This window comes from Nerophis lumbriciformis, linkage group LG39 (assembly GCF_033978685.3).
Source record: "Nerophis lumbriciformis linkage group LG39, RoL_Nlum_v2.1, whole genome shotgun sequence".
Taxonomy (NCBI): domain Eukaryota; kingdom Metazoa; phylum Chordata; class Actinopteri; order Syngnathiformes; family Syngnathidae; genus Nerophis; species Nerophis lumbriciformis.
The window spans coordinates 12157902-12182389 of NC_084586.2; the positions used below are offsets into that span (position 1 = coordinate 12157902).

At 39.0% G+C, this 24488-nt stretch overlaps 2 protein-coding genes across 2 annotated transcripts in view; one reads left to right on the forward strand and one right to left on the reverse strand.

Moving 5' to 3' along the window:
• The window catches only part of LOC133577846 (thrombospondin-2-like), a 61289-nt gene extending 58397 nt beyond the window's left edge, over nt 1-2892 (reverse strand). Inside the window, exon 1 of the mRNA XM_061931915.1 lies at nt 2799-2892. The gene's annotated coding sequence lies outside the window, so the exon portion shown is untranslated. The remainder of the gene's footprint in view (nt 1-2798) is intronic.
• LOC133577852 (proteasome activator complex subunit 4B-like) overlaps nt 2873-24488 on the forward strand; it is a 114630-nt gene continuing 93014 nt past the window's right edge. The window contains exons 1-8 of the mRNA XM_061931927.1: nt 2873-3081; nt 9172-9312; nt 17748-17864; nt 17937-17981; nt 18059-18208; nt 22704-22767; nt 23119-23193; nt 23279-23401. Of these exons, the coding sequence (XP_061787911.1) occupies nt 2873-3081; nt 9172-9312; nt 17748-17864; nt 17937-17981; nt 18059-18208; nt 22704-22767; nt 23119-23193; nt 23279-23401 (924 nt within the window). The remainder of the gene's footprint in view (nt 3082-9171; nt 9313-17747; nt 17865-17936; nt 17982-18058; nt 18209-22703; nt 22768-23118; nt 23194-23278; nt 23402-24488) is intronic.

Genomic DNA, 24488 nt, shown 5'->3' on the forward strand with positions numbered 1-24488 from the left:
AACGTTTAATATACACACTGCAAGTCTATATATAATGTAGTAACAGGCGTGTTCATAACAAATCTATCCCTTTATATGTTTTATGTTTTTGTTGTTTCTGTCTTTGTTTCATGCTATTTCTTTTCTATGAAAAAAAGAACGTATGATATGCAATATTTTCTCCAAAAAATATTTCAAAGTGGAATATTTGCTGGAAGTAATTGGAGCCTTAAATAGGTCCTTAAATTATACCAATATTGATTTGTATTCTTTTTTTTTGTTTTAATAATAAAACAGCCTGTATGGCAGCTTTGTGTTTTTAGTCAATATTGCAACTTTTTCCTCATAAAATGTCATTTGTTGGCTCTTTGATTCCACTTTTTAATGTTTTTTTTTTTTTTTTTTTAAATAACATCTATAGAAAAAAAATTAACTGCGGGGCCAAAAAGAAAGTATGATATGCAATATTTTCTCCCCAAAAATATTTCAAAGTGAAATATTTGATGTGAAGTAATTGGAGCCTCAAATTGGTCCTTAATTCATACCAATATTGATTTTAATTCATTATTTTTTTAAAGACTAAAACAGCCTGCACAGCAGCTTTGTGTTTTTGGTCAATATTGCAACTTTAACCTCATAAAATTTCAATTTACTGCTCTTTGATTCCACTTTTTAATGTATTTTTTTTTTTTGTTTTTTTAATAATATTTTTAGAAAAAATTAACTGTGGGGCCGAAAAGAAAGTGATATGCAATATTTTCCCCAAAAAATATTTCAAAGTGAAATATTTGATGTGAAGTGATTGGAGCCTTAAATAGGTCCTTAATTCATACCAATATTAATTTTAATTCATTATTTTTTTAAAGACTAAAACAGCCTGCAGGGCAGCTTTGTGTTTTTAGTCAATATTGCAACTTTTACCTCATAAAATTTCAATTTTTTGCTCTTTGATTCCACTTTTTTAATGTTTATTTTTTATTTTTTTTAAATATTGATTTTAATTCATTATTTTTTTAAAGACTAAAACAGCCTGCACGGCAGCTTTGTGTTTTTGGTCAATATTGCAACTTTTACCTCATAAAATTTCAATTTACTGCTCTTTGATTCCACTTTTTAATGTTGTTGTTTTTTTTTAAATAAGACATGCACCTGGGGATAGGTTGATTGGCAACACTAAAAATTGGCCCTAGTGTGTGAATGTGAGTGTGAATGTTGTCTGTCTATCTGTGTTGGCCCTGCGATGAGGTGGCGACTTGTCCAGGGTGTACCCCGCCTTCCGCCCGATTGTAGCTGAGATAGGCTCCAGCGCCCCCCGCGACCCCAAAAGGGAATAAGCGGTAGAAAATGGATGGATGGATGGATAATATTTTTAGAAAAAATTAACTGCGGGGCCAAAAAGAAAGTGATATGCAATAATTTCCCCCAAAAATATTTCTAAGTGAAATATTTGATGTGAAGTAATTGGAGTCTTAAATTGGTCCTTAATTCATACCAATATGAATTATTTTTTATTGTTTTAAAGACTAAAACAGCCTGCACGGCAGCTTTGTGTTTTTGGTCAATATTGCAACTTTTACCTCATAAAATTTCAATTTACTGCTCTTTGATTCTGCTTTTTAATGTTTTTTTTTGGTTTTTTTTACATATTTTTAGAAAAAAATTAACTGCCGGGCCAAAAAGAAAGTATGATATGCAATATTTCCTCCCAAAAATATTTCAAAGTGAAATATTTGATGTGAAGTAATGTGAGCCTTAAATAGGTCCTTAATTCATACCAATATTAATTTTAATTCATTATTTTTTTAAAGACTAAAACAGCCTGCAGGGCAGCTTTGTGTTTTTAGTCAATATTGCAACTTTTACCTCATAAAATTTCTATTTTTTGCTCTTTGATTCCACTTTTTTAATGTTTATTTTTTATTTTTTTAAATATTGATTTTAATTCATTATTTTTTTAAAGACTAAAACAGCCTGCACGGCAGCTTTGTGTTTTTGGTCAATATTGCAACTTTTACCTCATAAAATTTCAATTTACTGCTCTTTGATTCCACTTTTTAATGTTTTTTTTTTTTTTTTAAATAATATTTTTAGAAAAAATTAACTGCGGGGCCAAAAAGAAAGTGATATGCAATATTTTCCCCAAAAAATATTTCAAAGTGAAATATTTGATGTGAAGTAATTGGAGCCTTAAATAGGTCCTTAATTCATACCAATATTAATTTTAATTCATTATTTTTTTAAAGACTAAAACAGCCTGCAGGGCAGCTTTGTGTTTTTAGTCAATATTGCAACTTTTACCTCATAAAATTTCTATTTTTTGCTCTTTGATTCCACTTTTTTAATCTTTATTTTTTATTTTTTTAAATATTATGTTTAGAAAAAAAGTAACTGCTGGGCCAAAAAGAAAGTATGATATGCAATATTTCCTCCCAAAAATATTTCAAAGTGAAATATTTGATGTGAAGTAATTGGAACCTTAAGTAGGTCCTTAATTCATACCAATATACATTTTTTTTGTTGAAAAAATTAACTGCGGAACGCAAATAGCCCCTGGGCCGCACTTTGGACACCACTGTATTAGTCGAACTTTTTAGGCGTGGTCACGTCGTACGTAATGACGTAGGCAGAGATGACGCAGCAGCACCTGACACTGCGGGTCGGTGGCCTCCAGCATGCCCGTGGCTCGCATCGCCTCACCCGGCTTTGCTCAACTCAATTATCCGTGACACACTTTCCCCCTCACTTCCCCTGATCCCCGCTTGATTAGCCGCCTTCCGCCCCGGCGTGGCTGTCTGGACTCAGCAGCAGATTAAACTCACCAAAGCACTTCCATGACAGCACATAATCAGCCCCATCTTCTCTCCGGGCTTCTTTAGGCGGCAAGCAGTCAGATATGACCGTAGGTGGTGCCCACTCGACGGCGTGTCGGCCCGTGCTGGTCCCTCAGCGGGAGCTGCTCTACAACGGGCTGCTGCCTTACTCGGACCGGCTGGACCGGGAGGCCTCGGAACTTTTGGCGGACATCAAGTGGAATCTGTCCAGAGCTGTGCTGCTTAGGGAGCTTTGGCCCGGGGTCGCCTTCTGGACCAGGAAGCTATTCTCGTAAGCACTTTCGACAATATTGTGTCCATTTTTTCCAATAAATTCATCATGACTCATCATAACCAGCTATAGCTAAGAAATTACATTTTTGCTAGCGAGCTTCCGCTAAACCAGGGGTCGGCAACCCGCGGCTCTAGCGCCGCCCTAGTGGCTCTCTGGAGCTTTTTCAAAAATGTATGAAAAATGGAAAAAGATGAGGGGGAAAAAAAATATTTCTTTGTTTTAATATGGTTTCTGTAGAAGGACAAACATGACACAAACCTCCCTAATTGTTATAAAGCACACTGTTTATATTAAACATGCTTCACTGATTCGAGTATTTGGCGAGCACTGTTTTGTCCTACTAATTTTGGTGGTCCTTGAACTCACCGTACTTTGTTTACATGTATAACTTTCTCCGACTTTCGAGGACGTGTTTTATGCCACTTCTTTATCTGTCTCATTTTGTCCACCAGACTTTTTACCAGTGTTGGGTTAGTTACTGAAAAACAGTAACTAGTTATAGTTACTAGTTACTTCATTTCAAAAGTAACTCAGTTACTAACTCAGTTACTTACACCAAAAAGTAATGCGTTACTGTGAAAAGTAACTATTTAGTTACTTCTTTTTTTCTTCTTTTTTTTAAAGCTCCAATTAATGCCCTTTTAGCCTTTATTTCAGTACTGTTATTGCACTGGAGAATAATACAATGTGTTGATCAACTTGACATACATTTGTATCACTGAACTCTGCTAAGCAATGTGGTCGACATACAACACACAAAGACAAAGATATGTTACAAAGGCCAATTTGTTTCTGGCCAGAACAAATTGACAAAACTATTTTAAATAGCTGCAACATAACATACATAAGTAACAAACAGCATAATAACAGCATAGATGAACCAAGAAAGGCACACACTACATACACAAAGCCTAACCAGGCATTTTTTCCTCAAGAAATTCTGACACAAAATCATGTCTGAAGCCCAGAACACTCGACACATTTCCCCAGTTTTAGTTTAGAGATAAGGAAAGATTGGCCTGGCCCACTAGCATCCCTCTTTATGTTTGTGAACTTTATAGTCTATACATTTAGAGTGATGTGATAATCAAACACTCTAGAAGTCTAAAATGAAAGAGTATATAAGAGAATTGACAGCAACGTTCCCTCTAAGGAGCGCGCCTGTGCAATTGCGCACTGCTCAAGCGTCCTCTGCGCACGGCAAATCTATGCCACGCACAAAATCAAATAAAAAAATAAGCGCATAACAATTTTTGACACGACACGGACACGACAGAGAAAACCATTTTCGTCATTATTGTTCAAATATAATAATACGTCTGTCGAGACGCTTTGAGGACATGAATTCCAACCATCACTTTACTGAGCAAAACTCTTTATTGTCGGCCATAAACACATCACTGTTATATCAGCAGCAGCCGCTCGCTCTTTCTCACTTGCGCCAACACATGCACATATGGCACTTAACCAGTGATGCGTTTACAGCCACACAAAAAGTCGGACAACTCCCAACACCACACATAAAGTGTCATTCCAGGTCGTTACTCTATGATTTACCAATCAAATGTGTGCCTATTCTAGTGTCATTTATTAGGAATCTTAATTTATAAATATTAATCATTAAATGCTGTTAATATATTAAATACATACTAATAAAAATATATTTTTTACAAACAGGAAGTTGCAGGAATGTACACATGATCCCCTGCTTACATCTCATTGTGCAACATGTGAATGTTTTAATGGGAACTAAATGCAATGTCTGAAAGGAGTACAAACTATTTCCAAAGCAGGACCTCCACCCAGACAAACAATACAAGTACACAGTTCATGAAAAACAATATTTTTTGTTATTGTCATTATAAGTGGGCCTAAACACTTATATTAGAAATGGAAATGACTGCTGTCATTTGATTATAATAATAAGAGAATGTTGTCTGTCTATCTGTGTTGGCCCTGCGATGGGTGGGGACTTGTCCAGGGTGTACCCAGCCTTCTGCCCGAATGCAGCTGAGATAGGCTCCAGCGACTCCGAAAGGGACAAGCGGTAGAAAATGGATGGATGGATGGAGATTTAACTTGTTATTTAGTCATGTTTGGGACAGGTGTGCTGCTGGTGTAGCCACAGTGTGCACATGTGATGTTGCTCACATGGGCTCCACTCAATGCTCAGGGAGTTTTTGCGTTTGCTCACACACATGAAAAATTAGAGGGAACATTGATTGACAGAGTGTGTGTACCTTCAGCGGTGAATGAGCAGAGGCAGAGTTAATCCTGAAATGGTGGTGCTGCAGGTAAAGTGGCATCAGAGTCTCTGTCTCTCTTTACTAGCTTCGTCGAAGCATGTTGCTATGTAGCTTGTTTCAGCAGATTTGAATTGCTGTTTTGGGCAGTAGATGGGATCTTTGATCCAAAGCACAATTTACATTTAACTAAAATGTTATTTTCTTTGTGCTCGACAAAAGAAAAGTAGTGAAAATATCTCCATGTTAGCAAACTCGACTTCTGGCTCCGCCATGATCAGACACGCCCCTCCCTCCCTCCTCACACTAACACCCACACCCACACTCACACACAGAGCGCGTGTCTCTCTCTCTTCTCCGGCTTGTGACACAAGAAGAATCAGAACGATGACACAGCTCCGATAAAACACACTTTATACTACATAAAAAGTAACGTAAAATAACGCAGTAACGCATCATGTAGTAACGGTAACTGTGTTACTGAATATAAAAAAATAACGCGTTAGATTACTAGTTACCGCCGAAACTAACGGCGTTACAGTAACGCGTTACTTTGTAACGCGTTAGTCCCAACACTGCTTTTTACGTTGTGCATGAATGCACAAAGGTGAGTTTTGTTGATGTTATTGACTTGTGTGGAGTGCTAATCAGACACATTTGGTCACTGCATGACTGCAAGCTAATCGATGCTAACATGCTATTTAGGCTAGCTATATGTACATATTGCATCATTATGCCTCATGTGTAGCTACATTTGAGGTCATTTAGTTTCCTTTAAGTCATCTTATTTCAATTTATATCTCATGACACACTATCTGTATGTAATATGGCTTCTAATTTTTTGCGGCTCCAGACAGATTTGTTTTTGTATTTTTGGTCCAATATGGCTCCTTCAACATTTTGGGTTGCCGACCCCTGCGCTAAACCAACACATGGCACTCATTAGACATGAATCCAAATTACTTTTTTTTATTTTTTTTATTTAAAGTTAAATGGAATGTAGTGTTTTTTAGTAGTTTATTAAAACCATCTTGTCATTTTAATACGTTTTTATGCAAGCCCTTTTCCACCGCAAAATGATATATCAATGATAAATCGAAATTATGAGGTAAAAAAAATATAACTCGAAATGATGAGATTAAAAATCAAAATTAGGAGATTAAGAATCTAGATTGTAGGAATAACAAAACAAAATTATGGGATAAAAAGTCATAATTATGATTTTAAAAAGTCGGAATCATGAGATAAAGTCAAAATTATGAGGTAAAAAAATAATTCAAAGTTATGAGATTAAAAATCTAAATTAGGAGATTAAGAATCTAGAGTGTAGGAATAATAAAACAAATGTATGGGATAAAAAGTCATAATTATGATTAAAAAAAGGTGGAATTATGAGTTAAAATCGAAAATATGAGAAATGAAACGGTAGAAAATGGATGGATTGATGGGATTATGAGGTAAAACAAATAATTTGAAATTATGAGATTAAAAATGCAAATTAGGAGATTATGAATCTAGATTGTAGGAATAATAAAACAAAATTATGGGATAAAAAGTCATAAATGTGATTTTTTTTAAAGTCGGAATTATGAGGTAAAAAAAAAAGGAAATTATGAGATTAAAAATCAAAATTAGGAGATTAAGAATCAAAATTAAGAGATTAAGAATCTAGATTGTAGAAATAATAAAACACAATTATGGGATGAAAAGTCATAATTATGATTAAAAAAAAGTCGGAATTATGAGAAAGTCGAAGCTATGAGAAATAATTATGAGGTAAAAAAATTAATTCGAAATTAGGAGATTAAAAATAAAAATTACGAGATTACGAATCTAGATTGTAGAAATAATAAAACACAATTATGGGATAAAAAGTCATAATTGTGATTTAAAAAATCAGAATTATGTGATTAAATCGACATTATCAGGTACATTTTTTTTTTCAAAATTATGAGATTAAAAATCAAAATTAAGAGATTAAGAGTCTAGATTGCAGGAATAATAAAACACAATTATGGGATAAAAAGTCATAATTATGATTTTAAAAAAGTCGGAATTATGAGATAAAGTCGAAACTAAGAGAAATAATTATGAGGTAAAAAAAATAATTCGAAATTATGAGATTAAAAATCTAAATTAGGAGATTAAGAATCTAGATTGTAGGAATAATAAAACAAAATTATGGGATATAAAGTCATAATTATGATTTAAAAAAGTCGGAATTATGAGGTAAAAAAAAATTGAAATTATGAGATGAAAAATTTAAATTAGGAAATTAAGAACCTAGACTAGGAATAATAAAGCAAAATTATGGGATAAAAAGTCATAATTATGATTTAAAAAAATCCGAATTATGAGATAAAGTCGAAACTATGAGAAATAATTATGAGATAAAAATAATTCGAAATTATGAGATTAAAAATCTAAATTATGAGATTACGAATCTAGATTGTAGAAATAATACAACTCAATTATGGGACATAAAGTCATAATTATGATTAAAATAAAGTCGGAATTATAAAATAAAGTCGAAATTATGAGGTAAAAAAAAAAATCGAAATTATGAGATTAAAAATCACAATTAGGAGATTAAGAATCTAGATTGTAGGAATAATAAAACAAAATTATGGGATAAAAAGTCATAATAATGATTTTTTTTAAAGTCGGAATTATGAGATAAAGTCGAAATTATTAAGATTAAAAAAATGATTCGAAATGAGATTAAAAATCAAAGTTAGGAGATTAAGAATCTAGATTGTAGGAATAATAAAACAAAATTATGGGATAACAAGTCATAATTATGATTTTAAAAAAATCGGAATTATGAGATAAAGTCCAAACTATGAGAAATAATTATGAGGTAAAAAAAATATTTCGAAATTATGAGATTAAAAATCAAAATTACGACATTACAAATCTAGATTGTAGGAATAATACAACAAAATTATGGGATAAAAAGTCATAATTATGATTTTAAAAAGTCGGAATCATGAGATAAAATCGAAATTATGAGGTAAAAAAAATAAATCTAAATTATGTGATTAAAAATCGAAATTAGGAGATTAAGAATCTAGATTGTAGGAATAATAAAACAAAAGTATGGGATAAAAAGTCATAATTATGATTTAAAAAAGTCGGAGTTATGAGATAAAGTCGAAACTACCCCTCATTTATGCTCCATTGCATTGGCCATGCGGAAAATATGTGCACATATTTAAAATTCTGGGCACTCATGTGGTCCAAATTTATAAAACATGTTATCACATACACTCATTAAACGATTAGTCACAGCTACAAAATATAAATCAAAGCTTTTTTCTTATCAAATTAATCGTTGCCGCCTTAGTAGGAATTTATGAAAAAAAGCATCCTTCCATTAATCAGTATCTAGCCCTTGGTTGTAAAAGTTTGGATGCCCTTGTTTTATTGAGTTTTAATTAGTTTCCATTTTTATTTTATTTTTACTTAAAAATGGGGCAAAACAATACGTACATTTAAAAAAAAAAAAAAAGAGCGTTCAGCTAACTGTGAAATGTCATTTTTAGCTTATTTTAATTTTTTTTATTGTGTTTTATTGTAAGACTTACGGTAATTTAAAAACAGCACTGCACATCATAATGGCAGCGACAGTTTTGATTATAAAGGTCTAAAAAAATATGTAGAACGGCGGGCCAGGTTGAAAATCTTGAGAATTTTGCCCAGGTCTGCTTTAATGCCAACTTTTTGACACCATGTCATCGTAGCCGCATTTTTGTCAATATAGGTCAGCGGCAGGAAGCGGGAAGTGATCATCTGATTGGTCTGGCCCACTCGTCACCTGACCTCTTCTTTCCTTCCCCTCCAGGTTTCTGAAGCTCTATGGCAGAAGGTTCAGCAAGGACGATCATGTTCTGTTCATCAAGCTGCTGTATGACTTGGTCACCATGCCGGACCTGGAGCCCCACATGATGCAGAGCTACGCCCGGCTGATCATTCAGCTCCTCAAGTGGGTGCGACAATTGTGTGTTGAACGTAACAAACGTAGGACGAGATACAGTATCTATGTCGTGGCTCTATACAGGGATGTCAAACTGGTTTTCATGGAGGGCCACATGGAAGTTATGGCTGCCATCAGAGGGCCACTTGTAGCAGTGAATAATGTATGAATTTGCCTCTGGATTTCATTATTAATTATATAAATTGTTTTAAGTTGACTGTCGATTTTACAGTAAAAACTTTACATTTACAACATTTTACTGCAAAATAGTTTTTTTTTTTGTTGTTTTTGTTTTTTTTACAACATTTTACGGTAAATGGAAAAACAGTACCACTGTTTTTTGGGGTGGTTTTTGGAATTTTTGTGCTAAATTTACATTGGTTTCTACATTACTATATTGTTGATGGAAAAACAGTACAAGTTATTTTTTTATTCTGGCAATTTAGCTGCCAGTTTTTCTACCGTAAAAACTAGAGATGTCCGATAAAATCGGACTGCCGATATTATCGGCCGATAAATGCTTTAAAATGTGAAATCGGAAATTATCGGTATCTGTTTCAAAAAGTAAAATTTATGACTTTTTAAAACACCGCTGTACGGAGTGGTACACGGACGTAGGGAGAAGTACAGAGCGCCAATAAACCTTAAAGGCACTGCCTTTGCGTGCCGGCCCAATTACATAATATCTACGGCTTTTCACACACACACAAGTGAATCCATGCATACTTGGTCAACAGCCATACAGGTCACACTGAGGGTGGCGGTATAAACAACTTTAACACTGTTACAAATATGCGCCACACTGTGAACCCACACCAAACAAGAATGACAAACACATTTCAGTTGAACATCCGCACCGTAACACAACATCAACACAACAGAACAATTACCCAGAACCCCTTGCAGCACCTGCAACCTCCTCATGCTCTCTCAGGGAGCATGTCCCAAATTCCAAGCTGCTGTTTTGAGGCATGTTAAAAAAAATAATGCACTTTGTGACTTCAATAATAAATATGGCAGTGCCATGTTGGCATTTTATTCCATAACTTGAGTTGATTTATTTTGGAAAACCTTGTTACATTGTTTAATGCATCCAGCGGGGCATCACAACAAAATTAGGGATAATAATGTGTTAATTCCACTACTGTATATATCGGTATCGGTTGATATCGGAATCAGTAATTAAGAGTTGGACAATATCGGATATCGGCAAAAAAGCCATTATCGGACATCTCTAGTAAAAACTAATGTACTGTCTTTCCATTTACAGTAAAAACAACAACCGTAGATTTTACAGTCAAAAACTGCCAGCTCAGTCAACAGAATTTTAACGCAAAAAACAGTAGGTTTTTTTTTTCAATTTACAGTAATATGCTGTAAAGAACACTGTAAAATGTATTTTAATTTTTATTAATTTGATGGGTAGTTTGCTGTAACGTTAAGTATTTTTATTTAGAAAAAAACATGTTTTGAAAGTATGATAATATACTGAAATATTTGTTGCAATATTGGATACTATTAAAGTTTAAAAGGCATGCAACTATGCAATTTCAAGCAGTACATATATGTTTTCTGTCAAAATGAAAAAAATCAATTACATTTAGCGAGAAAATATTAAGTACCGTATTTATAAGGCGCACTGGATTAGAAGGCGCAACTTCAATGAATGGCCTTTTTTAAAACTTTGTTCATATATAAGGCGCACCGCATTATGAGGCACATAGAATAGACGCTACAGTAGAGGCTACGGTTACGTTATGCATCCCGTAGTTGCGAGACCTTTTGTGGCTCAATATTGGTCCATATATAAGGCGCACCGGATTATCAGGCGCACTGTCAGCTTTTGAGATAATTGGAGGTTTTTAGGTGCGCCTTATAGTGCAGAAAATACGGTACTTTATTGACACAGACACGTTGTGTCCTTGGGCAGGACACTTCACCCTTGCCCCCAGTGCCGCTCACACTGGTGAATGAATGATGGGTGGTGGTCGGAGGGGCCGTAGGCTCAAACTGGCAGCCTCGCTTCCGTCAGTCTACCCCAGGGCAGCTGTGGCTACAAATGTAGCTTACCACCACCAGGTGTGAATGAAGGATGGGTTCACACTTCTCTGTGAAGCGCTTTGAGTGTCTAAAAAAGAGCTATATAAATCTAATCCATTTTTTCCAACCATTTTCTACCGCTTATTCCCTTTTTGGGGTCACGGGGGGCGCTGGAGCCTATATCAGCTACAATCGGGCGGCAGGCGGGGTACACCCTGGACAAGTCTCCACCTCATCACAGGGCCAACACAGATAAGTGTTGCCAATCAACCTATCTAATCCAGTCATCAATTGTAATTGATCCAATCCAATCCAATCTAATCCATTATTATTTATTATTATTATATCATTTCCAGGTGTTTGCGGGCCAGATAAATTGATGTCGCGGGCCAGATCTGGCCCCCGAGCCTTGAGTTTGACACCTGTGCTCTATGAGCACCCTGTCTCTGCTTATTGCGTTCCTTAAATCAGATGTCTTTGCCGCCGCCACGTTACATTCATCACATGGCCTTTGTCTGGAAGTTGTTCCCGCGACGACCGCATCCATCACCACGCCAGCGTCGTAATGCAGACGTCAAAGATTTAATATTAAGCGCCAGACCTCACAGCGGCGAGATGGAGCTCTCCGCTGACTCAATCCATTGCTCTTCACCGTAACTTTCCTTCCGATCGACAGGCTTCTTGAATTGTCTGGAGCTCTCTGTCCTCCAGAGAGTGTGTGTAGCTGAGAGGACGTGAGCTTTTTTTTTTTATTATCTGCGATTAGCAGGATTTATGCTGGAAACCGCAGGGCAGAACTTGGAAAATGAGTACGGCGCGGGCAAAAGCAATAAGCGGTTGGTTTTTATAGCAATTAAAGTGAAAAGCTGCCTTTTTCTTTTAATTTGACACTGACTTGGGCTGTAAGAAGCCACTGCTCTTGCAGTCATCGGCGGATTAGATCAAAACAAATGATATCATTGGTATCATTTGTATTTAAAAGTTCCTTTGTTGGATTTTTAGGCGCACTTAAACATGACATATTGGAGATGAGATGACAAAAGACAAGATCAGATCATCTTTTGCTAGTCTATCGTTGGCTCAAAGCACACTGAGGCAAATATGCTGCAGTCGGCCCTGATACAGCTGAAACTATTTAAGTGGTTTATATTGGTTGTAGAGTTGTCCCGATACCAATATTTTGGTACCGGTACCAACATTTATTTCGATACTTTTCTAAATAAAAGGGACCACAACAAATGGCATTATTGACTTTATTTTAACAAAATATCTTACGGTACATTAAGACCTCTAAAGGCCTTAGTGCATACTTGCCAACCCTCCCGGATTTTCCGGGAGACTCCCGAAATTCAGCGCCTCTCCCGAAAACCTCCCGGGACAAATTTTCTCCCGAAAATCTCCCGAAATTCAGGCGGACCTGAGTCCGCTAACCCACAATGTAAACAGCATACCTGCCCAATCACGTTATAACTAGAATGATGGAGGGCGAGTTCTTGGTTTTTTATGTGGGTTTATTGTTAGGCAGTTTCATTAACGTCCTCCCAGCGCGGCAACAACACACAACAACAGCAGTCAAGTTTATGTATACCGTAAAGCAGTTCGTCTGCCGTAAACAGCAATGTTGTGACACTCTTAAACAGGACAATACTGCCATCTAGTGCATTTGATGAAAGCACTTTTGTGCGTGCCACACAGCAATGCATCTTCAGAGAGGGTGTTCAGCATGGTTCGAAAAATAGTGACAGAGAATAGAACAAGGATGGACAATTCAACCCTTAACTCAACAATGAGTAGATGAGTGTTATGTGTGTGTATATGTGTAAATAAATGAACACTGAAATTCAAGTATTTATTTTATATATATATATATAGATATATATATATATATATATAATAAAATAAATATATATATATATATATATATATATATACATATATATATATATATATATATACACATATATACACGCTATATATACAAATATATATATATATATATATATATAGCTAGAATTCACTGAACATCAAGTATTTCTTATATATATATATATATATATATATGAAATACTTGACTTGGTGAATTCTAGCTGTAAATATACTCCACCCCTTTTAGCCACCCCCCAGCCTCCCCCCCACCCCCGCCCCCCTCCCCCACCTCCTGAAATCGGAGGTCTCAAGGTTGGCAAGTATGCTTAGTGGCCACATGCGTGGACAGCACCTATTAGCTCTTATTTCCAAAATTGTGTACACTACTGAATTGGGGTCTTATGGCCCTTATGTGGACACTTATACTGCCATCTGGTGGTGTCAAAAGAGTATAGCATACAATGGAATTTGGAAAAAAAAGTGTAAAAATAAGAATTAGCATGTCACTAAACATGAAGTACACACTTGTGTACTTCTGGACTAAGTCCATCATATCAAAAGAAGATTCTTAGTTTTTATTCTAATTAGGGTCCAATAAGCCCAAATAGCAAAGAGAAATAAAAAAAAAAGCATGTAAACAAACAGCTTGGGCCTTAAGAGGTTAAACATATGTTTCTTAATGCAATCGAAGAACAATTTTGTCCTTAAATAAAATAGTGAATATACGAGACAACTTGTCTTTTAGTAGTAAGTAAGCAAACAAAGTCTCCTAATTTGTCTGCTGACGTATGCAGTAACATTTTATGTCATTTTACATTCTATTTTGTCAAAATTATAAAGGACAAGCTGTAAAAATTTATTATTAATCCACTTGTTCGTTTACTGTTAATATCTGCTTATTTTCTGTTTCAACATGTTCTATACACACTTGTGTTCAAATGTAATAATCACTTATTCTTCTGTTGTTGGATACTTTACATTAGTTTTGGATGATACCACAAATGTAGGTATTAAATCGATACCAAGTAGTTACAGGATCATACATTGGTCATATTCAAAGATCTCATGTGTCCAGGGATGTATTTCCAGAGTTTATAATCATAATGTGATTTTTTAAAAAGAGGGAAAAAGATTTTATGACAATAAAGAATGTAGATGTAATCATAGTAGTATCGACTAAATATGCTATTGTACTTTGTATCATTACAGTGGATGTCAGGTGTGGCATTTGTTCACATTCAGGCGCGCTAGCTTTTGTTAGCGGTGAGCTATTGTATCCTCCTACGGTGGGTAGTAAAGCATTTTTAACTATTCCTCGTCCTGCAGGGATGATACTTGTAAGAAACTAATTTTATTTGTCGCCATGGCGAGGGTTTAGTGATATAGAAGAAGCTAAAACACTGCTAACTAGCTAGCCATGTTTTAAAGCACATCTTCCTGAGGGCGTTTCAGTGTTATAGCTTCATCTTTATCGTTAGTTTTTAAGCCAAAATGCGTCCGTTCTCCCTTTTCTGTCTACACACTGTGTCTGCTTGTAAGTACTCTGTGATTGTGCACTGCCGAACATGCTCCTCTGCTCGGAGAACCAGCAATGTCATGACGTGACGACGCGCCGTCATGCCCGGGAACCGGTACTTTTCAAAGAGTATAGCACTGTTTTTGATTCATTAGAACCGCAATACTATATTAGTACCAGTATACCGTACAACCATAATTGGTGGATATCAATAATAAGGACCAGGAAAAAAATAAATTATTATAATATCCATCCATCCATCCATCCATCTTCTTCCGCTTATCCGAGGTCGGGTCGCGGGGGCAGCAGCCTAAGCAGGGAAGCCCAGACTTCCCTCTCCCCAGCCACTTCGTCCAGCTCTTCCTGTGGGACCCCGAGGCGTTCCCAGGCCAGCCGGGAGACATAGTCTTCCCAACGTGTCCTGGGTCTTCCCCGCGGCCTCCTACCGGTCGGACGTGCCCTAAACACCTCCCTAGGGAGGCGTTCGGGTGGCATCCTGACCAGATGCCCGAACCACCTCATCTGGCTCCTCTCGATGTGGAGGAGCAGCGGCTTTACTTTGAGCTCCCACCGGATGGCAGAGCTTCTCACCCTATCTCTAAGGGAGAGCCCCGCCACCCGGCGGAGGAAACTCATTTCGGCCGCTTGTACCCGTGATCTTGTCCTTTCGGTCATAACCCAAAGCTCATGACCATAGGTGAGGATGGGAACGTAGATCGACCGGTAAATTGAGAGCTTTGCCTTCCGGCTCAGCTCCTTCTTCACCACAACGGATCGATACAGCGTCCGCATTACTGAAGACGCCGCACCGATCCGCCTGTCGATCTCACGATCCACTCTTCCCTCACTCGTGAACAAGACTCCGAGGTACTTGAACTCCTCCACTTGGGGCAAGATCTCCTCCCCAACCCGGAGATGGCACTCCACCCTTTTCCGGGCGAGAACCATGGACTCGGACTTGGAGGTGCTGATTCTCATCCCAGTCGCTTCACACTCGGCTGCGAACCGATCCAGTGAGAGCTGAAGATCCTGGCCAGATGAAGCCATCAGGACCACATCATCTGCAAAAAGCAGAGACCTAATCCTGCAGCCACCAAACCAGATCCCCTCAACGCCTTGACTGCACCTAGAAATTCTGTCCATAAAAGTTATGAACAGAATCGGTGACAAAGGGCAGCCTTGGCGGAGTCCAACCCTCACTGGAAACGTGTCCGACTTACTGCCGGCAATGCGGACCAAGCTCTGGCACTGAGCATACAGGGAGCGGACTGCCACAATCAGACAGTCCGATACCCCATACTCTCTGAGCACTCCCCACAGGACTTCCCGAGGGACACGGTCGAATGCCTTCTCCAAGTCCACAAAACACATGTAGACTGGTTGGGCAAACTCCCATGCACCCTCAAGGACCCTGCCGAGAGTATAGAGCTGGTCCACAGTTCCACGACCAGGACGAAAACCACACTGTTCCTCCTGAATCCGAGGTTCGACTATCCGGCGTAGCCTCCTCTCTAGTACACCTGAATAGACCTTACCGGGAAGGCTGAGGAGTGTGATCCCACGATAGTTAGAGCACACCCTCCGGTTCCCCTTCTTAAAGAGAGGAACCACCACCCCGGTCTGCCAATCCAGAGGTACCTCCCCCGATGTCCACGCGATGCTGCAGAGTCTTGTCAACCAAGACAGCCCCACAGCATCCAGAGCCTTAAGGAACTCCGGGCGGATCTCATCTACCCCCGGGGCCTTGCCACCAAGGAGCTTTTTAACTACCTCAGCAACCTCAGCCCCAGAAATAGAAGAGCCCACCACAGACTCCCCAGGCACTGCTTCCTCATAGGAAGACGTGTTGGTGGGATTGAGGAAGTCTTCGAAGTATTCCCTCCAAAGTATTATAATATAAACATTTTTATTTAAAACATTCCCCTAATCTTTTAAGTAATATAGAAATTGATCAGATATGTTTTATCTATTTTATGGAGGAATGCAGTCAATCATAAAACTGGCATCCAATGTTACTAAAAAAGTATTGATTTTGAATTGAGAATTGTTTTGAATTAAAATAGATAGATAGATAGATAGGTCTTTATTGTCATTGCACAAGTACAACGAAACTTTGTTTTCGGCACAGACTCGTTCAAGATTAGACAAAACAAACCCCGTAAAAGATGGGAAAAAGGTAAAACGCTGGGGAAAAAGATGAGTAAAAAAATAAAATTTAGACTGGGCTCCTAAGGGGGCCTAGTCTGGAGTGGGGAAAAAACCTCCATGCAATGCACAAATAGACATGTTACATTTAACCACGACAAACTCGCAACAGCGGGGCAGGGAGTTGGGACCCTGGAAGGCGACCGCTGCCATGAAGCGCTGCCATCCGACCATCACCCTGAGAAAGAAGCGGTGGTGAAGGTGTGGGGGGGTGGTGCATTTGTGCCCAATTGTCTTGGATGCGATGATGTAATGTTTTTTATGAATGAGGCCGATCTGCAAAAGTTCGACTCCAGGTGTCGTTGAGGAGGGAGGGAGGTCAAAAGCGTCCATCATTGAGGTGTCCTCGGGGGTGTTTTTCAGAACAGCCTGTTCCTGTTGTTCACAGCGTCAAGGCCATTCGAGGGAGTCAAATTGTAGATTAGGATGTTTGTTTTCCGCGAGCAGACAAAAAACAATGACTTGTCTGTTCTATTTGTCCATGCTGGCTTCTCTCAAACTTTGTCAATCGCGTCGAGAGTCCAGCTGATCATATCCATGATTTGAGGACGGCGCAAAGAAAGAGGCTTCAAAAAAAGTTCAGACAAAAACGAAGAGAGCAAGCTGGGAAAGGAGGGAGCGGAGAAATGCGACCGCCCTCACCAGAGGCAAGACAGAAAAGAATCAATTCTGAATCGAATCATTTCCCCCAAGAATCAAATCCAATCGTGTCGTGGCCAAAGATTCTCGGCGCTAATATTTCAATTAAAAGGTTGTAATGTCCTTTAACCGCTCTTCGAACAGGCCAAAAGGGATAACACGTTTCCTCCCCAAACAGGAAAAAGGAACTGCTTTCACGAGATGACCTCCAGTTGCCGTGGCGACCGCTCTACCAGCTGTTCGAGAAGGTGGTCCACTCCAAAACGGAGCATCTTGGACTCATCTGGTTCCCCAAGTCAGTCGTGTTTGGTTAAAAACATCACACACACACACAAAAAAATAACTTTGATATTTTCTTTGCTGACAGCTCAGTGGAGCACATTTTGAAGGCTTTGATCAAAAGCTGCAGACCGTAAGTTCCATCTTCTCCCATCATCATCATGTTTGCGTGCCCTACAACATGTCTTCTTCTCTCTTCACTCACACCAGGTATTTCCCGGCGTCCTCCACCAAGGAGATGCTGGAGGAGTGGCGCCCCCTGCTGTGCGTCTTCGACGTGGCCATGCAGAAGGCCATCAGCAACATGGAGCTCTTCCTGCCCACCATCATGCCCCCCGAGGAGCACGCCCAAGGCTTCCGGTAATTCATCAAACGAAACGTAGCGCGCGAAGCCGCAACGTTATCTAGCACGCGTCCGCAATTCCCATTCCGGGGGAACAAAGTAAGCCGTCGACTCGCCTCGCTTCTCGTGTCTTGCAAAACCACCAGACTGCATAAGCACCTTTGCACCATAAATAATGTTCTTTCTATCAGCCTTGTCAGGCTAACAGCTTGATTTCTTGGTGGGGGGAAAAAAAAACCTGAAGCCTATTTCAGCTCCAGCTTGGCAAAAGCCGCACAGCAGCAGCAGAGCATTCTTCCCCGTGTTTGGCCTTTAGAGAGACATTTGTCTGCACACTGTTGGACTGGTTACCGCACTTCATCACTTTTAAGACTCTCCTTTTCCCGTTCTGCTCCGCAATCGTCAGTTAGAGGGAAGCAGTTCGTTTTTCATGGGATTGAAGACGAATGGGTTGAATTTGATGGCAATGTCATTGTTATGTTATTATTAGAGCTGTCAAATGATTATTTTTTTTAAATCAGGTTAATCACACTCTTGAATTGTGATTAATCATCATTAAACAAATGTTATTTGCTTGCGTGAGTAACATACCCCGATGTTTGGATACAAATGCAATTTTGTAGTCAGAATCTCATGCAGGAACATCTTCAAAATGTTTTACTGAACAGCAAGACATTGATTTGCTCAAAACTTGGTGACAGTAAAGTATAGTAAAAATTAAGTACCGTATTTTTCGGACTATAAGTCGCAGTTTTTTTTTCATAGTTTGGCCGGGGTTACGACTTATACTCAGGAGCGACTTATGTGTGAAATTATTAACACATTACCGTAAAATATCAAATAATATTATTTAGCTCATTCACGTAAGAGACTAGACGTTAGAGATGCGCGGATAGGCAATTATTTAATCCGCAACCGCATCACAAAAGTCGTCACCCATCCGCCATCCACCCGAACTAACATTTTATCAAAACCGCATCTGCCCGCACCCACCCGTTGTTATATATCTAATATAGACGATGCAAGGCATTAGTGAGGTTATAAAGCTTTTGCCTGTTAAAGAAAGGAGACTGATCCAATGCAGCAGAGACATTCAATGCGTGCCACGCTGTCACGGCCCAGACGCACACCAGTGCGCAATCATCTGGGAGCCGCGCTGAGCGCACCTCCAAGCGCGCTCGCGCCACTCAAACTGCTGCAGGCAGCTGCGTTCTATCTTGTTTTAACATCCTGTGGCACTCTTCTGGGATCACGGCGGACGAAACTGCTCATGCTCAGGGTGTTTGTGGAGGTTCGGGGTTTTGCACAAATGTGATGCACCATGTTAGATGTCCCGGTTTTGTGACTGTCGTAGACATAAACAGCGTCGCAGCTCTTGCAAATCACGTAGCCAGCATTACTATCATCCTGATTTACAACCTCATAAAAACGAGTCCACGCTGAACTTTTCTGGCCTTTTTTTCCCCTGGTCTTTAGTATTCCCTTTTTTAGTTTGTCGCGTACCACGTTTGCTGCCGGCGTTGCCATCTTTTTTTTTTTTCTTCTTCTGTTGTGGCGTGCTGCAGGTGCCTGCTCGTTTTTCGTATGTGGGTAACAACATTTAACTATGTATATATATTTCCGAATTGGTTTAACTGCCACCCGCCTGAATCTATTTAAAATCTAATTTTTTTTTATTTCAACCGCCCGACCCGCAGATAATCCGCGGACTACGCGGTTGTGTCCGCAAAACGCGCATCTCTACTAGACGTATAAAATTTCATGGGATTTAGCGATTAGGAGTGACAGATTGTTTGGTAAACGTATAGCATGTTCTATATGTTATAGTTATTTGAATGACTCTTACCATAATATGTTACGTTAACATACCAGTTGGTTATTTATGCCTCATATAACGTACACTTATTCAGCCTGTTGTTCACTATTCTTTATTTATTTTAAATTGCCTTTCAAATGTCTATTCTTGGTGTTGGCTTTTATCAAATACATTTCCCCCAAAAATGCGACTTATACTCCAGTGCGACTTGTATATGTTTTTTTCCTTCTTTATTATGCATTTTCGGCCGGAGCGACTTATAGTCCGAAAAATACGGTACACATTTTGAAAGTATTTGCAATAATATTACAAACAAGGTACAACTATAAAAATGGGACCCATTACCTCGCTGCTTGGCACTCAGCATCAAGAGTTGGAATTGGGGGTTAAATCACCAAAAATGATTCCCAGGCGCGGCCACTGCTGCTGCTCACTGCTCCCCTCAAAGGTGATGGGTCAAATGCAGAGAATAATTTCGCCACACCTAGTGTGTGTGTGACAATCATTGGTACTTTAACTTTATTTACTAATCAATAACGTAGTAAACACACTCATAAACAACTTAACCAAGTGCAACATTTAAATCTGCATTTATTGTTTATTAGTTTAACGCAGGGGTTGGCAAATCAAAATGTTGAAAGAGCCATATTGGACCAAAAATACAAAAAACTAACAGAAGTGTTGAAATGTAATATTTATTCTACACATTTGTATAACATTGGAAATCATTAGTAAAACGGAGGCTACTGAGAGGATGAGATAACTCCTGGAAATTACTGGCTTAGAATGGCCAAAAGATATATATGTGTGTGTCTATGTTAAAGGAACCGGCAGGCTGTCTTCTTCTTGTTTATTTATTACAATCTTTGCAAGCTGGGTAACGTTTGCTGTGGTCTGGAACAACATGGCACACAAACAACTATCAGAATTGCAGCCAATATTACATACAGATAATGTGTCATGAGACATGCAAATATGAATTAAATACACAAAGCACATAAGTAAAGGACATTTAAATGAGCTCAAATATACCTACAAATGAGGCATAATGTTCCAATATGTACATACGGCTAGCCTATATAGCATGATAGCATCGATTGATTAGCACTCCACACAAGTCAATAACATCAAGAAAGCTCACGTTTGTACATTCACGCACAAAAATGTGACAAAGGAGTGGCATATAACACGTCTTTTTGTGGCAGCGTCGGAGAAAGTTGTACATGTAAACAAAGTACGGTAAGTTCAAGGACCGCTGAAATTAGTTGGACAAAAAGGCGCTTGCCAAATACTCTCATCAGTGAAGCATGTTTAATATAAACAGCGGGATTTCTAACAACCAGGGAGGTTTGTGTCTTGTTTGTTCTCCTACAGAAACCATATTTTTTTAAAAACATGTTTTTCCTCCCATCTTTTTCCATGATCATACATTTTTGAAAAAGCTCCAGGTAGCGACTAGCGCGGTGCTAAAGAGCTACATGCGGCTCTAGGGCTGCGGGTTGCCGACCCCCGTTTTACCCAGTTTAAACAAACAAGCTTATTTACCTTTTCAGATGACAATGCTGATCTCATATTTTGGTACAATGCAACCCCAGTTCGTTGTGATTACTTACTCGGTCCAATGTTCTCCAGTAGGCAAAATTAATTCAAATCCAGCCGATAGATCCTGAGCTCGGGATCTTTCTGTGTGGAGTTTGCATGTTCTCCCTGTGAGATGTGTGGGTTCCCTCCGGGTACTCCGGCTTCCTCCCTTTCCAAAGACATGCACCTGGGGATAGGTTGATTGGCAACACTAAATGGTCCCTAGTGTGTGAATGTGAGTGTGAATGTTGTCTGTCTATCTGTGTTGGCCCTGTGATGAGGTGGCGACTTGTCCAGTGTGTACCCCGCCTTCCGCCCGAATGCAGCTGAGATAGGCTCCAGCACCCTCCGCGACCCCGAGAGGGACAAACGGTAGAAAATGGATGGATGGATGGAAGAAAGGACAGTGAGCAGGGAGTCAGTCAAACACGAAGGAAATTGCTTCAAAAGGATTTCGATTTTCGACACATTTATTTCAGCCTCAAGTCACTTAAGTATTACTCTTCTACGCCCACATGCATACTTGCCAACCCTCCCGATTTTTCCGGGAGACTCACGAATTTCAGTGCCCCTCCCGAAAATCTCCTGGGGCAACCATTCTCCCGATTTTCACCCGGACAACAAAATTAAGGGCGTGCCGTGATGGCACTGCCAGTAGCGTCCTCTACAACCCGTCGACGTGTCCGCTTTTTCACCATACAAACAGCGTGCCGGCCCAGTCACATGTTGTATGCGGCTTCTGCACCCACACGAAAGTGACTGCAAGACATACTCGGTCAACAGCCGTACAGGTCACACTGAGGGTGGCCGTATAAACAACTTTAACACTGTTACAAATATGCGCCACACTGTGAACCCACACCAAACAAGAATGACAAACACATTTCAGGAGAACATCCGCACCGTAACACAACATAAACACAACAGAACAAATGCCCAGAATCCCTTGTATCCCTGACTCTTCCGGGCTACAATATACACCCCCCCCCCCCCCCCCCCCCAAAAAAAATCTCCCGAATTCGAAGGTCTCAAAGTTGGCAAGTATGCCCACATGTGAAACCGCCACTGTGTGTCACATTGTGTGAGTGTAATGCTCTTTTTTTGGTTGCTTTCAGGTTGTGGTTTGATGAGTTGATGGAGCTGTGGGTGTCTGTCCAAAATCAACCCAGCTGGGAAGGGGTGAGGCTTACACACACTCACTCATGCACACACACACACCTGCACACACGCTCTTGTCAAGTTAATATGCAAATGTTTTATTTATAGTATGAAAGATTTATTTACACATTTATTCTGCGGTAAATCTGTCAGACCAATCGGTGGTATAGCAAATAGTTCCATGTTGTTTGAGCAATGAATCCCGGGAGCCTTTTATGTTCCTAGAAATCGCCTCAAATGACGCACTTGCATTTGCTAAAAAGGATGACTGACTCGTTGGCTCGCTTTTGTTCGGCCTCATGCCTCGTCATTCAGCTCACTTTTCTCAGAAGACTTTCATTTTCATGGGTTTTTTCTTTTGTTGTCTGGCAGCATTTAGTGAACCTGTTTGCTCGCCTCGCCAATGACAACATCGGCTACGTGGACTGGACCCCCCACCTGGCCACTGTGAGGGAATACCCGCCTGCTCAATTAGGTCCAATTTGGCTCCCCATGTTCATTTAAAATAACATTCGTCTTTTTTCGTGTGTAGATCTTCACCAGGATCCTGCGCAGCCTCAACCTCCCAGTAGGGGTCAGCCACATGGTGGCGCTGCGCTATCTCACCAACTCGTATGACATCGGACACCTGGTGTTGTGGATCACAGCCTTGCTGGTAATACTTCAAACAGACGATTCCTTGGTTGTTGTGCGCTTCACTTTTCCTATGATTTTTTTTGCCCCGGTTTTTGTAAATCGCCATGGTTATCAGAAAGTCAGATCATCCCACGTATTAAACTACAATGGAACCTCGAATTACTAACTTAATTGGTTCTTGAACTGGGTTCGTAAATGGAAAAGTTTGTATAGTGAAGCGAATTTCTCCATAAGAAACAATATCAATATAAACAATGGGTTCTAGCCTCTTCAGAAGTATATATCAAAGTGAAGGTTGTACACTTTGAACACAATATATGGTGCTAGACCAGGAGTGTCAAACTCCTTTTCATCCAGGACCACATGGCAGTTATGGTTGCCCTCAGGGGGCCTCTTGTAACGGAGAGTAATATTCCCCCTTATAATATTGTTGCACAACAGTATATATTTTTTACGTACTCCGTAAAAAAAAGAATCTGTAGACTGGCAGCTCAGTCGGCAGAATTTTACTGTGGATTCGATCGTTTTTTCTTTATAGGATATTACTGTAAATGGAAAAAGGCTACCATGTTTTTATGGTAACATTCTGGTCGACAGAGCAGCCAATGTTAATCATTAATTTTATGGTTGTTTTTGCGGTGGATTACTTTAAATAGAAAAAATGGTACCACTGTTTTTGTTTATGATACAATTCTGGCCACTTTTTTTTTTTTAAACTGTAAAATCGATTACCATTTTTACAATGTATAATTTAATGGATAACTTGCTTTGAAATTAAAACTCAATCAGATATTTATTTTTACAAAAAAAAGTTCAATGTAATGTTACATATTTGTTACAGTATTATGAAACATGAAACTAATGGTTCGTTATTATCAGAGATAACTACTTTCCAACCTAAATTCATACAAATGTAACTAACATTACATTATTAACTTTACAAACATTATTACAGATTCATACATAAATCAAGCAGATATTTAAGTATTTATTTTTTTATTTTAAGAAAAAAAAAAGTTTAATGTATAATAATTAGAGATGTCCAATAATGGCTTTTTTGCCGATATCCGATATTGTCCGACTCTTAATTACCGATTCCGATATCA